Source organism: Myotis brandtii, unplaced genomic scaffold (genome assembly GCF_000412655.1).
Source record: "Myotis brandtii unplaced genomic scaffold, ASM41265v1 scaffold3075, whole genome shotgun sequence".
Lineage (NCBI taxonomy): Eukaryota > Metazoa > Chordata > Mammalia > Chiroptera > Vespertilionidae > Myotis > Myotis brandtii.
In genome coordinates this window covers 46,435-64,755 of record NW_005361763.1, presented here as the reverse complement: position 1 = coordinate 64,755, position 18,321 = coordinate 46,435, and the positions used below count along the sequence as shown (strand labels likewise).

Below are 18,321 nucleotides of genomic sequence, written 5' to 3'. Positions count from 1 at the left end.
CGCACTCGTCTCCCCACCCTCCAGGGCACGTAGACGGCCGCGGGGGACTCCGCCGGTCCCTCCTGGCGCCGCAGCACACGCACCGAACACGCGATGGGTCCGGCGCAGACTCGCGGCGATCGGCGCCCACCACGTAGGTTTAATTGAGGGGTGGGGGGGAGGGGGCGCCTCTCCCCAGCTCGAGCCTGGGAGACCCGACTCGCCTCCTCCTCCTCTGGCCGCCCAGCAGAGGAGGAAAGACTGAAGGGGGGTGGGGGGAGGTGGTACCTGGAGATTTTACACTTTTTGAGGCCTCCGTCTTCCGCTACTGCCGCTGCCACGCCAGACGATTTTCTCTTCTTCTTCACCGGCATCTTCCGCCCTCCCCGGCAGGGCGGGCAGGGGAGCCGGGGGAGGGGGTCGCTGTCCGCGGAAGGCCCCTCAGTGCTGCCCCCCGGTTCCCAGAGACAGTTTTTTTCCTCCTCCCGGTCTTCCTGTGCTCGGGGCAGCGGGTCACTGCTCACCGGTGGACACTGCGGCTGGGTCTCTCCGGGCAGGGAGGACGCGGACTGGCCGGCACCGCCACCAGTCACAGACTCCGAGAGCAAGAGGCTCAGCCTGACCCGGATGCGCCTCGCCGAGGACCGGAAGTGACGCAGCGCCGAGCTGGTCGCCGGGAGGGGCGGAGCTCTGGTTGCTATGCTGTAGCGGCCTCCGGCTGGAGGACGCCAAGTACCGGCCCGGAGGGGAGAAATGGGCTTGGTGGGCCCTTTGACCGCCTCGGTGGCCTTTCTCGGGAAACTTCCACCCGCCCCTAATGCTGGTAAGACACCTCCAAGAAATGTTTTATGAAACCACTAATACTTTGGCCTTAAAAATAACTTGGTAAAGTAAACCAAATTTCACTTATGAGCTCTTCCATTCATTCGGTAACCTCATGTCCATTGTTACTTCTTAAATGCACGTTTTCTTTCTGGGCTGGCCGGCCGGCAGCCGCCCACTCGCACACCCCTTCATTGTCCCTCACCCCTGTGCCTTGTTAAAACTTAGCTTTACATTTCTCACCTGTCACATAAGAAACAGTAGGTAGTCGCTGACGTAGTAAAGAGGAATTTGGGGAGCATTTCTAAGGGGCCTTCCCTCAAACTTTTACCCCAAACACCTGTAATGACTCCACCATCACTTCAGTGAAAATATTGTTTATAAATAAAGGTTGTTGCATATAAAGATTATATAGTAGAAAGTCGCTTTAGTCAATATATATGTAAAATAAGTTAACATCTGTAAACCAAAGTGAGTTTATAGAGAAAGAAAGTATCTTTAAATTCAGTAACAGCCCATGTGGTTCTAGTGAGATGACTTCCACCTGGGCACTCATTTGGACAATCAGAATATCCTATTTCCTTAGGCCATTAATTGGCTCAGAAGGACATCTGATCCAAACCAGGCCCATCAGTGCCAATGACATGAAACTGAACCATCAGGAATCAATTTATTTCCTATGGACTTGACCTGAGAGGATGCAAGAATAAGCCAAAACTCAGAAAAGACCAGAATCAAGGAGAAAAATAAAACAACAAAAACAAATGATTTTCTGGTATAAAGCCTGAGTCCATGATATGCCCTGAAAATATGAGTTACATGAGCCACTAAAACTCACCATTTTGCTTATGCAGTACCCTGTTATTTACAACTTAAAGAAGGTTGTTCCGAATGCTACTGTAATCCTTCAACTCAATTAAAAATGCATGAGACCAGCCCTGACTGGTTTGGCTCAGTGGATAGAGCGTCGGCCTGCGGACTGAAAGGTCCCAGGTTTGATTCCGGTCAAGGGCATGTACCTTGGTTGTGGGCACATCCCCGGTGGGAGGTGTGCAGGAGGCAGCTGATTGATGTTTCTCTCTCATTGATGTTTCTAATTCTCTATCCCTCTCCCTTCCTCTCTGTAAAATATCAATAAAATGTATTTTTTTTAAATGCATGAGACCAAAACATCAAATCTGAATAAAATCCAGTCTCTAAAAAAATATACCATCTGTATGTAGGGACAGTGGAACATGTTAACACTCAATGCAATCAGCAAGATCTAGACTGTCAGAAATTCTACAAGAAAAATGACCCAGATTCTGCAACAAGGTATTAGAGAAGGAAATTTTCAAGGATATATTAATCATTTTCCATATTTGAATCTTGAGTTAAAAAAATGTTGAATAATATGACAATTATAGGACAATTGGAAATTTGAAAACTAGCTGAATATTTGATGAAATTCTAGAACAGTGGTTCTCAACCTTGGCTGCACATTAGAATCACCTGGGAAATAGGATTTTAAAAAGATTCCCAGGTGATTCTAATGTGCAGCCAAGGTTGAGAACCACTGTTCTAGAACAAGCAAAACTTACTTACAGGGCAGTATATCAGTAATGCCTGGGGACTAGGATAGGGTGGTGATAGAGGGAAAAGTCTGACTGTAAAGAGGCAAAGGGAACTATATTGGATAATAGACATATTCTATGTCTTATTGAGGTAGTGGTGTATATACTTGTCAAAGCTCATTGAACTGTACAATTAAAGATATATGCCCTTATCATATGAATATTATTCCTCAATAAGTTGAAATAAAAAGTGCAAATAGCCCAGCCAGTGTGGCTTAGTGGCTGATTGTTGACCCAGGAACCAAGAGGTCACAGGTTCAATTCCTGGTCAGGGCACATGCCCAGGTTGTGGGCTCAATCCCCAGTAGGGGGTGTGAAGGAAGCAGCTGATTGATGATTTTCTCTCATCAATGTTTCTATCTTCAAATTTCCAATCCTTTATAATAAAACCCTAATATGCAATTTGACCGAACAGCCAAACGAACAGCGGAAGGCCGGTCGCTATGACTGCACTGACCACCATGGGGCAGACGCTCAATGCAGGAGCTGTCCCCGGTTTTGTGTTGAGCTTCTGCCCCCTGAGAGGGAGGCAACCGGCAGTGGTGGGGGGCGGGGCCGGCCAGCGGGCAGTAGCAGGCCACCAGCCAAGGCGGGTGCCAGCAGGGGGCTCCCCGATCGCCCCACCCGCCGATCACCCAACAGATCAGCCCTGATCGCCGACCAGGCAACCCTACCCTATATATTGGGAACAGTCTCTTAGATTTAAAAATTAAAACCTGGCAAGGCTACTCTAACACTGAAAAAACAGGATGATGCAGTGATGACATGCATGGACTCTGGCTTGCACATTTTGTGGTCAGCCCTGATTCTGACACTTAAACTGTGTGACACAGCCAATTACTTAACTTCTCTCTGCTTCCGTTTTTCCACCCATAAGATGGGAAAAATAGTACTACTGCCTCAGAAGGATCATGTTATGTACTACTTTTTATAATCAGGGCAAAAAAAGGTAGCTGCCCATACAACAGCAAGATGCCTTTCACCTGTATGAAAAGTATGGTCACTGGTGCATGCAGCATCCTGGATTGCAAGAGGGATGTCTGCCGGTTGTTGGACATCCCACGAGGGGTCCTGGATTGCGAGTGGGCGTACGCTGGGCTGAGGGACCGCGCCCCCCCCCCCCGCAAGAATTTCGTGCACCGGGCCTCTAGTTGTCCTATAAATGTCATACTATTCAATGTTCCTCTCCCTTTAAAAATCAATAAGAATATTTTTAAAGAGCAAACAAATATACCCCAAATAATGACACTATTAGACATTAACAAAGCTTATTTCAAGAAGTGAGCTATAAAATCTAAATATCCCTTTTCACAAATAGAAAAGAGAAATGGAATAAAAATCTAAATGATGAAGACAAAGACCTGAGAGGACAATGTTCAAGGGATATCCTTCCAGAGAGCAGAATTAAGGTTGAATCAAGAGGTAAGGAACCTTTACAAAGCCTGTCTAGCAGGATATCAGCATTGCTGTGGCCCAGTGACTATGTATATCCTCCATTCTTTTCTCAATAGGAATATTTATTGTGATTATTATGTCCCTTCTCCACTGTTGTTTATTATAAGAGAGTGGAGAGGCCACTTCTAGACTAGGAAGAACCACTTCTAGACTAGGAAGAAGACCCAACCACACCTGGAGACTCTGGAGATTCAACTGAAAGCAATGACTGGATAGGAGCCTACTTGCATCTATAGAATTCTCTGGAAAAAAGGTAAAAGACTGGTTCTTTGTATGGTATTCATTCTTTCAGTCTATTATTCAAATAATGTGTAATGATCACTTAAAATTAGGAAATGTTTTTGGTTTAGGTATATAAAAGGCAGGTATGACTCTTGCATTCATAAAGTTTACAGTCTGGAGAGGGAAGTATATGCAGCCCATATGCATTTGAGAACAAAGAATAGGGTCAATAATCTGTGCTTGTCGATGATTATAAAGGGATGGTGTTTTCAGTCATATAGATAATTTTCTTTACTGTTTTCCCTGATCAGTACCTACTGTCACCACCATACCTTCATTCTCAAAATGGAGCATTCCATTACCCTAATTACGCTCAATACAAACTATGTATAGAATATATAAATTAATAAATTTTAGGGCACTATATTTGGCTGCTTTGATAAAGATACAACTGTTTTAAAAGATCCTTTTCATAACTTCATTCTATAACGAAGGGACCTATTGGTAGCATCACTGCCTGTGAATAGTATGGAAATGTTTAGTTATGTGGTTTTAATCTTATCTGCTGCTCATCAGCATACAAATAGGATATTATTTTTCACCAAGAAGGCACCTATAATGGGGAAAGAAACTGTGACAGAGTACTATAGTTCTTTGTTGTGTAGAAGAATTTTTTAATGAAAGTAATGAGAAGGGAGGGATAAAGCATTTATTTAACCCCTAGAGTGCCGGGGAGCGCAATCGCGCTCCTCCTGTCTTTCGCCAAAAGTGCCTCCTCCTGCAGCGTCACTATTAGGTGCTAGTAGTTCACTCTTTATTGACAGATGGCACCTAAGTGCAGATTACTTATGATGCTGAATGTTTGTAGTTCTAAAATTGACCACTGGCATTTATCTGCCTAATTTTTTACAGGTACTACGATTTTATGAAGTTTACTCAGATTTTGTAGCCCTAAAGCTTCAAAATGGCATCCAGTTCTAAGTCTGCTTTTATTAGTGATGATAATATTGCTAAATATGTCAATTCTTGCTGTGAAGATGATTTTGTGGAAGATATTGGAGAAGGGTGTCCCTCTGGAAGTGATCAAGAATGTCCCATCAAATCAGAATTGGAAAGTGATTGCAGTGTTTGTCCCTCTGAAACGTAAACGAGTCCCAGTAATAATTGAAAGTTCAGACAGTTACAGCACATGTGAAAACGTTGAAGATTTACACAATTCTAGTTTTCCTGTGTTTATTGAAACACAACCTGGCCAAGATTTATATGTGCAGTCTAGTCTTTCTTTCCTAGAATCACCGGGTCCGAAGCATGCTCCTCCCCAGGATGCCAAACCTATTATTTTGACATGTTTTTCACTTTGGCTTTGTGGAATCTAATGCTGGCTGAAACTAATAGGTATGGAAATCAGTTTTTGCGTTCTCAGCAGCAAATATCACCCAATTTTAGAGTCAGACAATGGAGGCCTGTAAACGTCCTTGAAATGAAAGCATTTGTGGCTGTGCTGTTGGAAATGGGAATTACACGAAGGCCTACCATATTCTCATACTGGGATAGGAATAGTAGAGCCATTCCATGGTTTGGGAACATGTTCTCAAGAAATAGATTTCAACTGATATTAAAATTTTTTCATCTTGTTGACAATGAAAAACTGTTTCCACCAGGTCATCAGAATTATGACCCCTGCTCTAAATTTATCCCCCTTGTTGAGCATGCAAATAGGTTGTTCAGATTTCATTACACACCCCACCAGCACTTATCCATTGATGAGTCCCTAATACAATATCTTCGAAATAAGAAGCACCACAAGTGGGGAATAAAGTGTTGGATGTTGTGTGACTCTGTTGTACATTATTGTTTAGGTTTTTTCTGCTACGAAGGTGCAAAATGTGAAGAAAAGGCTGAGATCAAAAAGAAAGGCCTTGGTCATGTAGTAGTGACCAAGTTGCTCCAACTTGGGAACTACCTAAATAAGGGATATCATGTAGTGATTGACAACTTCTTTACCAGTATTGCTCTAGCAAAGTATCTGTTTGAAAATGCAACTTACCTCACTGGAACAATAAGATCTAACAGGAGGGGCCTGCCAAAGGATATTACAGCAGATTATGATATAGGGCAGGTCAAATATTTCTGCAGTGATGAGATTCTTTTGTGTGGATTTAGAGAGAAAAAATCTAAAAAGAAACCGGTGTTGCTTCTTTCAACCCATGCCGTTGCTGAGAATGAAACATTGCATAGAAGACGATATTCCCAAGAAAGAGAAATATCCAAACCAGCAATAATAAACCAGTACAACAAATTCATGGGAGGAGTAGATGTATCAGATATGATGCTTTACACCTACCTAGATGAAAGAAGAACTTTGAAGTACTGGAAAAAGGTGGTTTTCAGTATCTTTGCTAGGATGGTGTTAAATTCTTATCTAATATACAAAGAGAACACGTCAGGCAGAATTATGTCCCGTATCCAGTTCACTTCATCCATTATACAGGCAATTGAGGAAGAATGGCTGGCAGAAAAGAGTAATAACTCAATCTCATCGGTACCAATGAAACAAGCAGATGATGCATTATTGCGAAAATTGCCTGGCAGAAATCTAAGAAGGTGTGTAGTATGCAGCAACAAAGATGGAGGACCTGTAAAACGATCCAACACCGTGTGTGCTAAGTGTGGGAAAGGGCTTCATGGACTATGTGTAGGAAAGCACAGCTGTTAGTGATTCCAGAAACAGTCTCCCTACTCAAAGTATTTTTTTGTAAAAAGATTGAAATTTTTGTTCTGCAATTATTTATGAACCTAGAAGGATGATTTTTTTGTGCATTCAAAGAATATACTAAATATTTTAGATTTTTTATCAAAATCTTATTAAAAGTTAATATCTTCATTCATGTATTCAAAGTCAACATTAATTTTATTTTAACATATGTTTTGTTCAAATTTTTTTTCTACTAGTTTATAATACAATCAGCAAACAAGGTATGTCAAAGATGAAAACAAATGTGGTAAAGGTTTCCTTAAGTTTTTGAATATGTAACTTCATTTACTTGCGATTCATAATTTTTTTCCTAAACTGTAAAATCAGCAAAAATGCCTTCGCAATTTTAGTATAGTTCCTAGGATATTGGTTGGCACTGAAAGGGTTAAAGCAGAAACTCAGGTGTTCTGGTTTCATATCCAAAGAAGATACTCGGTGATTTTAGGTAAGATAACTTTTATCCCTCGTTTTATCCTACTGTTACAGAGAAGGATGTGGAAAAAATAAATAATCCATCTATAAGGACAGTGGACATATATTTATGCCAGATAGGGCATGAGGTGGAAGAACCGAGACTGAACATAGTTTTGTCATCTATTTGATATATTGGATATCCCTTAGCTTTTGGGGGGTTATAGAATGAAAGTAATGAAAAAGATCTTTTAAAATAATTGTATCTGTATCAAAGCAGCCAACAAATATAGTGCCCTAAAATTTATTAATTTATATATTCTATACATAGTTTGTATTTTCTTAATACCTCTTTAAAATATGGCATTTCCACTTGCCAGAAAAACAGGCAACACAGAATTTCAGTGATTTATGGAATGCCATGTTATATGGTCCTGAATTTATATAAATACTTTCCATATATTAACCCTGGTGAAAATTTTGTAAAATATTCCCATGCACATAAACCCTGAAAATGAAGACTAAGAGAACAGTAGAAATGGGATGTTTTGGAGCATTAGTAAAGTCCACAGGAATTCCTAGTGTTTTAGAGAAGCTCAACAGTGCAGAACTATGGAGCACATGCCATGTGCCCTTTACATCTTAAGCAGTGTGCTAGAGGACACTTACTGCAGCCTGACGGTGGCTGTGGTTCACTCTGGGACCCAGACTGAGGAGTGACTACTCTCTGGAGCATCGCTTGTTATCGTGATGAAGGGCAAGGAAAACATGGTGAACCCCATGCTGGCTGTTAAAAGTTCTGTGCTGAAATGACACATACCACTTCCACATTCAATCAAGATAGGAATGTATAATCCTTTTGCAGAGAGAGGCACCAAATAAAGATAAATATAGTCCACAATAGTATGGGATTGGAACGCAATTTTATTGAAGATCCAGGGAAGAATGAGTTCACAGAGCAGTTTTAAAGGGATAGTAGGGAAAATTATAAGATTAGTGTCTGCTTTACTTCACATTGACACATTGTATTTTCCAAAGATGGTCACAATGATCTTTCAATCCTCTTGTTCTAGAACCTTACCACTCCCTCTCAGTAAATGGAGTCTTGTTAATAATAGTCATCATCATCCTTTATCATCAATGTTGGTTCATTGAGTCCTATACCATACAAATGTAAGATGTTAATAGAGGAAGCTGGGTGTGAAATATATGGGAACTTTCTGTATTATTGCAACTTTTCTGTAAACCTCAAAGTATTCTAAAATAGTTTGTTTTTAAAAAGTCAAAGTGAACAGAAATAAATAATTAAAAAATAAAGTGCAGGAAGAAAGAGTAATAACTCAAGAAAACCACCTCTGCTGGGTGCTTTGAAAGGTCAGACTTCATAAAATTCTGGATGTCGGATCATAGGTAGGAAGCATTGTCTTGTATATCAAGTGCCCAACAACAAAGCTGAACCCTTACCAGGAGGACTACGAATTACTGCTGGACACCTGATTTGCCTTGCAGCATATGAATATATACCGCAAATGAAGAAAAGTGGTTCACAGAATCAAATTACTACTGGCAGAGAGGACAGTGTGTTGATGACTTGCTGCAGAGGAAAACTGTTTTTAGATGAGTGGTAGGACCAAGTGAGTGCCGGCAGTTTGTGTTTAGGTGTGTGTGTTTTTAAATATATTTTTATTGACTTCAGAGAGAAAGGAAGAGGAAGAGAGAGAAACATCAATGATGAGAGAAAAACATTGACTGGCTGCCTCCTGCACGCCCCCCACTGGGGATCAAGCCCACAACCCAGGCATGTGCCCTTGACCGGAATCGAACCTGGGACCCTTTAGTCCGCAGGCTGATGATGCTCTATCCACTGAGCCAAACTGGCTAGGGCAGGTGTGTTTTTATAAGCATTTTCATAGTCTTAGACTAAGATGGGTGTTGTTTTGTCACACTTTCCAAATAACATTGGAAAGATGGCATTGTGGAAAAGGTTTCTTAAAGTGAAAACTTTAAGATTGATGGATTTGCCCTTTAAAGTTTTGCAACCTTGAATAAAATGTTTTACCATCTGTGTAATAAAATGTATGCCTTAGCTAGATATCACAGTACTGTACTGTTGAAAAATAATAAAATAAATGTGAATGTGTTATCAAAACTAACTGCTAAGGGGTATATAATTATGTATCAGCTGGAATCCCTAGGGTACACCCTACAAAAATCAAGTTGTTCTAGTCTAGAGTTTATTTAAGGTTGTTCAAAGGATGGAATTGCAAAGAAGGGGACATGGAAAAGAGGTGACTTACTCTGTTTTCCATTCCCATTCAAGTTCTGGTAATGGGGCTTTCCTTTCCTATCACTATTACCTTTATTAAATGTCAATGGCCCTGTCTTTGTTTCCAGGGATCTTAACCAAGTTCTCCACCATTGAAAATAGGATTGTCTACACAGGCCAGTTTGAATGAGACTCAGCAAATTCTTAGGTCATGGTTAGGCATTACTTCTTTGGAAAATCCAAAGGTGACATGTGGGCAGTTACTGAAATCTCTTGCAATGCAGCACAAAGCAGATTAGTTCACCGGACTGTAGCAGAGGCAATGATTCCTAGAAAGACAGTAAATCATCTACAAATTGTCTTATTTACTCAGCACCTACCCATATATGGCTGTGGTCACTGGCAGTTGCAACGCTGACATTTCTTAATGCTGAGTTTGCTCTTTTCCATGTGTTCTTTTGCAGATCTACTCCCTCATCTATAGCTTCACAGAGATCTCAAGTTTGAGAGAGAGTTTGAGCCAAGTTTGAGCCCTATCCAACTCTTGAACCCCTTCCTAGCCAAGATAACATTCAGTTGTTAGGGCATAAAGGTATGCTCTGCTTTCAGGGCCTGTACTTTCTATCTTTAATATATTTTTATTTATTTCAGAGAAGAAGGGAGTGGGAGAGAGATAGAAACATCAATGATGAGAGAGAATCACTCATCAGCTGCCTCCTGGCACACCTCCTATTGGGGATCCAGCCTGAAACCTGGGCATGTGCATTGACTGGGAATCGAAACATGACCTCCTGGTTCATAGGTTGACCCTCAACCACTGAGCCATGCCAGACAGGCTTAAGTATTTTTTTTTTTTTTAGTCACCAAAGGATATTTTTCCATTGATTTTTAGAAAGAGGGGAAGAGAAAGGGAAAGACAGAGGGAAACATTGATGTGAGAGAAACAAATTGATTGGTTGCCTCCTACATGCGCCCTGACCAGGGCCCGGGCCAGGGAGAAGCCTGAAACCGAGGTACGTGCCCTTGACCAGAATCGAACCTGGACCCTTTGGTCCACAGGCCGACGCTCTATCCACTGAGCCAAAGGGCAAGGCCTGCAATTTAACTTGCAAGAACCTTCTGGTCTCCAAAGAAAATGTGGCTCATCAGAATCAAAAGTTTTGGCTTTCAATTGCATTTTTTAAATATCATGGGGTTTCAAAGTATAGTTTTACAGTAAACAGAACAAAAAATTAACTATTTTTCCTTTCTGATTTTACAGTCAGTGCTTGAGGTAATGAGAATCACACTGACTTTAAAGATCATGAGTAAGAATGTGCAGAAAAGAAAACCACACAAATGTTTTTAAGATATTTTCCCCTATGGGCTAAACAACAAGAGAATTCTCAGACAATCTTCATTGAACTCTTCCACATTCTATACTATATAGCTAAAGCTTCCATTTGCACATCCTTCTGATATAACCTACACCTACAACCAGTAACATAACTTGTAGGGCCCTGAGCAAATTGAAAATGTAGAGTTTTGTTCAAAAATTATTGATCTGTAAGAGCAGACCATTAAACCCAGGGCAGGGACATGCTCATGAAGCCACCCCTGCACACACCTTAAAAGCAAGTCAAGCCTGAGTGACCCCCAGTTTTCATTCAATGGAGCTCTATGTTTCTGTGTCAGAAAGTGCTGTGTGTTCTAAACGCATTCTTATTTTAGAGACACATTATATTTCCCACCCTATCTTGCAATCAGGAATTGCCATGAGAAGGTTCTATGTAAGGCCTCACTCTTTATCTGCAACTCAGACAGATTAAAAATAATTCAGGAGAGAATTCTGTCATTTCAGAGAATAGTGAAGCCACAAAATAGAAGAGGTCTAGATTCCTGAATCATCATATGGAAGACTGCCTGCCAAATACTACATTGAACTGTCAAATGAAGGAGAAATAAAACCAGTGAAATTTTGTGGTTTATTGTAATGTTTGACATACCTTGACTATACGTCAGGAGTAACCTATGTTAAAATAAAAAATGACACCAAAATCTCAATGTCTTATAACAAAAATTTATTTCTTATTTATGATATACCATCCAGAAGACTATACTTATCATAGCTACTCAGGGAACTAAGCTGATGAAACTTCACCATGACTTATGCTTCCATGATCATCACAGCAGTGGAAAAAAATCATGATTATACATTGTAAGGTTTTTGTGTATACTGGTATGTAATACATCATTTCTACTTACATATCAAAGACCATAAGTCAAATGGCCATGCCTATCTTTAAAAAGAGCAAAGAAGCCCAGCCGATAGGGCTCAGTCGTTGAGCATTGACCTAGGAACCAAGAGGTCACAGTTTAATTCCTGGTCAGGGCACATGTAGGAGGCATGCAGGAGGCAGCCCATGGATGATGTTTCTCATTGATGTTTCTATCTCTCCCTCTCTCTTTCTCTCTGTAAAAATAAATGAAAAAAAAATTTTTTTAAAGCGCAAAGAAGTATAATCTCATGTGCCAAAAGGGGGAATCCAGACATATTTTGGAAATGACAGTCCTGAATACCACATGGTTATAGACATTGGTTTTTGGAAGGAGAGTGCTGCCATACAGAAAGTTAAAATATGTTGTATAGAATAAGTAGGCAGCAAAGAAACATTAGTACAGGCTGGTTAGCTGGAGAGCTCTAGTGCGCCTTGATAAAATATTTAGTAAAACTGTCCTCCGTGAGAAGTAGAAGGTAGGCCATGAGCCTAATGAGACTCTTAACTGTATGGGAAGTAGATAGAGGGAGGGTAATGGTGTGAAGTGAAAATCATTTTGCAAAAATCAGATTAAGGGTTTTAACTTTGCTATCCAAGCCTATTGCTTCAGATAGCCTCAAGAGGGGCATTTGCAAAGAAATAAATCATTCTTGATAATTACCTACAGAAAAGAACTAGAATGTGAAATTTAGAATATGAAATTAAAAGCAAATATATCAGCCTACTAAGTTTTTAAGGGAATTGTATTGTTAATGAAACCATGTGCCTGGACTGAAAAAGACTTTGAGCAACCATCAAGCTCCCAGAGTGTCCCCAGCAGAAAGCCCAGATAACTTATCTTTTTGGTTTATGGGTTGTACCCTGAGGACCCACATTTGAACCTGATGGAAAGGCCTGTGCATCACATGAAGCTGTAATTCATTGACTTCACAACCCTATCCCTGACAAGTACACTAGACCCATGATAGGAATAACTTTCATTGGTTTCAGTGAATATGTTTCTTAATGGTGTAAATTTTCAAATTTCATATTTATTATCTTTAGGGATTAAAGGGGCCAAGTCAATACTTGAAAAATGGGAATTGTAACATGACCTCTTTTCCTTTAAATTTATCCTGAGCTACCTTGTTAAATAAATTTGTGCTGCCAAATTTTTAATGTTCTATTCTCATAGCAACAGGCTGTGATGTCAGAGGGTTATCACAAAATTGATTAAAAAAAAATATGCTAGGCTGTGAAGCAGAAAGTTCTGATTGTTGCATGTTATTAAAATATCATGTTATGTAAATAAAAATGGAAACAGATCAAAAATAAAAGACTCAAAATAACAAGCTTATGTGAACATTTTTATTAATTGCCATAGTATATAAAAAAAAGCTTTCCCTTCAGCACTTTTTATCAGTGGTTAGTATTTTTAAAAAAATACTATTAAAAAGCATTCGGTTACAAGTCTGAGCAACATTATTTCCTGCAAATTAAAGGTAAGCTAGATCATGCACACAGTAAAGAAAGCATCAAAGCATCTAAAAGAATTGCTATACAGGGAAAGATTACCTATTAATATGTTTTTGCATTTTTTTTCTACTAAAAACCTAGCATACTTCATCACACTGAAAGGCATAATTAAAAGCATTACATCAGACAAATAATTATCACATAATTTGGTATAGGTGCAATAAACTTCATTAAGACAGCATTCTGTAAAGCACCTTTACAAACTCACATGCCCACAGGGTCTGGTAGGTATGTAAATTAGTGAAATGGCCTGGGTGTGAGACAGTGGGGTTGATGAGTGCATGTTCTATCTATAGCAGTTTAGATGGGCTAGGTTAGGCCAGAACAACAAAGAAGACAATAGCTTAGTTGTTGAAGACAAAATTTGTTTACTTGCTCAAGCTACATGTGGTCAAGGATCAGCTGGGAACTCTGCTCTTTGTCATTAGAGCAGCCACTTTGTAGAACATTACTGGTTACTATGGCAGAGGAAAAAGAGATTCCATTCTCACACTGCACAACTCCAGGAGCAGCTGTGTAGGGCAGTTTACAAACTGATATTTGCATTAAAAGTGGCCTGTTCAAAATAATGAATTAAATAGGAAGCAAGTACCACCTTATATTAATAAGCTCTTATGCTCATTATCCATAAAATGTAAAATTTAATCTTTGTAAACAGGCTATGAGATAAATGCATATTATCACCTTCATTATACAGAAAGGGAAACTGAGATTTGGAGAGTTTAAATAACTCGAACAAGATAGCACAGTTGTCAGGGTGTAAAAGAAGAGTTAATACAAACTAGTGCACTCTCCTGGGGAATGCACTCCTTTCACTCATCTGAAATAAAAGGGGATTCATATAGCACCACTCTTCAAAAACATAGGTGTACTAGCAAAACTGCACGAGACCTGGGACCCCCCCCCCCCCACCGCCCTCCATGGGACCTTACCCAAATGCTCTGAACACAAACCCCTGCACTTGCTACTGGGATGAGGTTCATGTGAGCGGCCATCTTGGCTACACCCCCTTACACCTCGCTAAGTCATCAAGGTCACGTCATTTTGCTTATTCACATTACAGCCCTGTCCGCCCAACAACACCTTAAGCCATACCCTGGCCACACCCGCTAAGGGCACCTGGGCTTTGCTCAGTCGAGCACCTGCACGCTAACTTGGTCCTTCCTCTGCCCTCCACCTGGTTTCAAACCTCCTAGGACAGTGGTTCTCAACCTTCCTAATGCCGCGACCCTTTAATACAGTTCCTCATGTTGTGGTGACCCCCAACCATAAAATTATTTTCGTTGCTACTTCATAATTGTCATTTTGCTACTGTTATGAATCGTAATGTAAATATCTGATATGCAGGATGTATTTTCATTGTTCGCGACCCACAGGTTGAGAACCGCTGTTCTAGGAGGACTTTCTTCATGACGCCTCTGAGGGCAACAAAGCTACGCCCTACGGACCGGGCACACCCTCACGTTCAGGGTACATCCTTGCGTACACTACTCCGTGGCCCCTCCTGTCTATTGGTGTTCACCTTCATTCTGCTGACTCCACATCTGTCCCTTGTGCCCATGTCCCTGCTTTAACTCTAGTAATTCCTGTGCCTGAGTTTACCCCTCCTGCAATCTCTGGGCTAGGCCAAGGCCACGCCCTTACCCACAGGGCCAGTGCCTGTGCTCCTTCCCATGGTTCCAGGCTCTGCCCCTCCGGTCTGAGTCCCGGAGTCCCGCCCTGCGTGGCCAGTATGCCACGGGACAGCCCCAGTCCTGGAGTACTGCCCCAATGCTCTGCCTCCGGTCACCCGGGCCACGGAAACCCTGGAAGCCGCGCAAAGCGGACACCAGGAACCTCACGCCCCCTTGGGGCCACAAGAACCCTGGCAGAAGCCGCACAAAGTAGCCGCTGGACCCACCCCCGCTGCGCGCAACGCCATCTTGTGATGGCGTCATGGCATGAGGGTTAATTTGCATATTACCTCTTTATCAATAGGATTTTTCTATTCTGTTGGTGGACATTTAGGTGTTTGCGGTTTTGGACTATTAAAAACAATACTATTATGAGCATTCTTTTAGGGGCATCTTAGTATATCTACATATATAAAAGCCTAATATGCTAAGTGTCTGACCATTAAACTGGTCACTATGACACACACTGACCACCAGTGGGCAGACGCTCCAACCTGTAGGTTAGCTTGCTGCTGGGGTCCCACCCCTGTGCCCACCACCGCCTCATGACCCACAGTTACTTTCAAGGTGCACAAATTCGTGCACTGGGTCCCTAATCTATATATTTAAAATCCTAATATGCAAATAGACCGAACGGCAGAACAACCAGTCACTATGACGTGCGTTGACCAACAGTGGGTGCGTACAGAACATGGCAGGCATCGGCAGCAGGAGGCAGAGCGCGGAACATGGCGGGTATCAGCCATGGCGGGATGGTGGAGCAGGTGAGCGGGGGTGCCAGATCAAGGTGGGGCACCAGTTGCTGTTATCGGGGCGAGTCTCTCTGGTGGTTACTGAAAATTCTTTGCTCCTGTGCGTCACGGTCCCGCAGGGCGTTTGCACCTGCGGCCGGCACCGACCCCGCTCACTCCCGTTGCCGGCTCAGCGCCATCAGCGGGTGCAAGTGGTGGCTGCCGGCCTCGATCGCCCCTTAGGGTTTCTCCACCTCCCCCTGGCTCCTGAGGGGCAATTGTGGCCGGCAGCCACCTCTTACCCACTGACAGCGCCAAAGCTGCTGCTTACACCCACTGCTGGTACCCGGAACCTGTCCTGATCACTCGGCGCTGTCAGCAGGTGCAAGAGTGGCAGTTGCCGGTCCAGATCGCCCCTCAGGGCTTCTCTACCTCCCCCTGCTCCTGAGGGGCAATTGGGGCAGCAGCCGCCACTTGTACCCACTGCTGGTACTGGCCCCAATTGCTCCGCGTCATCAGTGGGTTCAAGCAGGGCCGGAGCCGTCAGCACGTGGGAGCGGTGGCGACAGGAGCAGGGCTGCCGGGCGGGGCCAGGCAGGGTGTGGAGGCTGGGCAGAGACCTGCCCCTGTGCCCACCACAGCCTCATGGCCCACAGTTCCTTTCAAGGTGCACGAATTCGTGCACTGGGCCCCTAGTCTATACTGATAATAGCCTAGGTCAGTGATGGTGAACCTATGACACGCGTGTCAGAGGTGACACACGAACTCATATTTTTGGTTGATTTTTCTTTGTTAAATGGCATTTAAATATATAAAGTAAATATCAAAAATATAAGTCTTTGTTTTACTATGGTTGCAAATATCAAAAAATTTCTATATGTGACACGGCACCAGAGTTAAGTTAGGGTTTTTCAAAATGCTGACACGCCGAGCTCAAAAGGTTTGCCATCACTGGCCGAGGTGGTCGTCACGCCATGATGCCCTCACATTGTCATAATCCATCAGTAGGAGGCTGTGACCGCAGCGGGCGCGCGCTGGTGGGCAGTCCTGCATGTGCGACAAGGCAGAATAGGCCCTTGACATCAGGGAGGGGCGGGACCTGAGCACTTGGCGTGGAGGGAATAGCACAGGCTCCATGGGAGGGAATACAGAGTGGAGCTGCAAGCAGAGCTGGTCGCGTTCAGGCGCTAGGCTCCTCTTCAGGTGTGACAGGCTGCAGCAGCCTGGCTGAGAGCGAAGGGGTGAGCATGGTGCTCTGAGCACAGCTACCATGGACCACCCAGATGAGGGGCCTCCTGCCAAGGGCCGTCGCCTGAGCACCTTGGAGCCCTCTGAAGACGATGCACCACCACCTCAGCCACCACCACCGCTCATGCGACTGCCCCTGCCTCCACCGGAGCAGTGACCAAGGCTCTGGGAGGAAACAGAGGCGGCACAGGTGCTGGCTGACATGAGGGGCATGGGATTGGGTCCCACTCTGCCCCCGCCTCCCCCCATGTCATTCTGGAAGAGGGGGGAGTGCGCGCGTACTTCACCCTGGATGCCAGGTGTTCCTACTGGAATCCTGATTTCGAGTCTGGGTATGGGAAGGCACCCCCTTCCATGGAGAGCCTGGAAACATTCTCTCCTGAGGAGGTGGCTGGGGGAAACCTGGAGATCGTCATTCAGGTTACCGAGCCGGAGCCCGAGCTGGAGCCGGAGCCGAGTGGCTTTGGTGGAGAGGCCCTAGATACCTGTAGCATAGGGGGACGGGAGTACCAGGTGTCAGCCAGTCTACAGGGGAAGGAAGAGGCCATTAACATAGTGGAAGATAATGAGGAGGAGGTGAAGGAGAATGTGAGGAGCAGGAGGAGGAGGAAGCAGAGGAAGAGGCCTGGGGGGCCGGCGGCTCCAGCCTACCTCTTTGGGGCAATCCATCAAGGACCCCTGGGGTCCCAGATCTCGGGCAATTTCATAAACCGGGTCACTAGTCCTATCTGGCAGCCACAGAGCTGGAGAAAGCAGGAGGCTTGGGTTGCCCCTGGCAATAGAGGAAGCCAAGCTTCCTGCCCACCCTGGCCAGCTCTGAGCTCCACTCAAGGCTACAAAGTTTCAATTATAGAAGGTAAATAAATCCCAGAATAAAAAAAAAAGAAAAAAAGGAGAGGCTGGGAGCTTCCATCGCCGGGGGGCTTGGCCAGCCTGAAAACGGCCCTCAGCCCCTCACCCAGACTGGCCAGGCACCCCAGTGGGGACCCCTCACCCTAAAGGGGGTGTGGCCAGCCTGAAAACAGCCATCAGCCCCTCACCCAAGCTGGGCAGGCACCCCGGTGGGGACCCCCACCCTGAAGGGGGTGTGACCAGCTGCAAACAGCCATCAGCCGCTCACCCAGGCTGGCCAGGCACCCCAGCGGGACCCCCACCCTGATATGGGACACCCTTCAGGACAAACCAGCCGGCGCCCACCTGTGCACCAGGCCTCTATCCTATCTAATAATAGACAAACATGGTAATTGACCATACCTTCGCTACACCTCCCATTGGCTAATCAGCACAATATGCAAATTAACCGCCAACAAAGATGGTGGCTAATTTGCATACTGCAGGCAGGGCGGGACAGCGCCATCCTGCCCCGCCGCCAT

At 43.8% G+C, this 18,321-nt stretch overlaps 1 protein-coding gene and 2 long non-coding RNA genes across 6 annotated transcripts in view; 2 read left to right on the top strand and 1 right to left on the bottom strand.

Moving 5' to 3' along the window:
• DCUN1D5 (DCN1, defective in cullin neddylation 1, domain containing 5) overlaps window positions 1-18,321 on the bottom strand; it is a 67,925-nt gene that overhangs the window by 32,470 nt on the left and 17,134 nt on the right. The window contains exon 1 of one of the 3 annotated variants that reach the window (XM_005869913.2): window positions 268-444. The exons of the other annotated variants lie outside the window; for them this stretch is intronic. Within the exon in view, the coding sequence (XP_005869975.1) occupies window positions 268-353 (86 nt within the window). The 5' untranslated portion in view covers window positions 354-444. Of the gene's footprint in view, window positions 1-267; window positions 445-18,321 lie in introns of those variants that run through there. 3 annotated transcript variants of the gene reach the window in all.
• Window positions 464-4,119, top strand: LOC106726717. Of its 2 annotated transcripts, none has more exons than XR_001362802.1 (3): window positions 464-802; window positions 3,733-3,836; window positions 3,926-4,119. It is a non-coding gene; the product is annotated as an uncharacterized LOC106726717 (long non-coding RNA). The 2 variants fall into 2 exon arrangements; XR_001362803.1 differs by lacking the exon at window positions 464-802 and adding an exon at window positions 1,913-2,115.
• On the top strand, window positions 9,074-11,481 carry LOC106726718. Its single transcript, XR_001362804.1, has 2 exons — window positions 9,074-10,115; window positions 11,364-11,481. It is a non-coding gene; the product is annotated as an uncharacterized LOC106726718 (long non-coding RNA).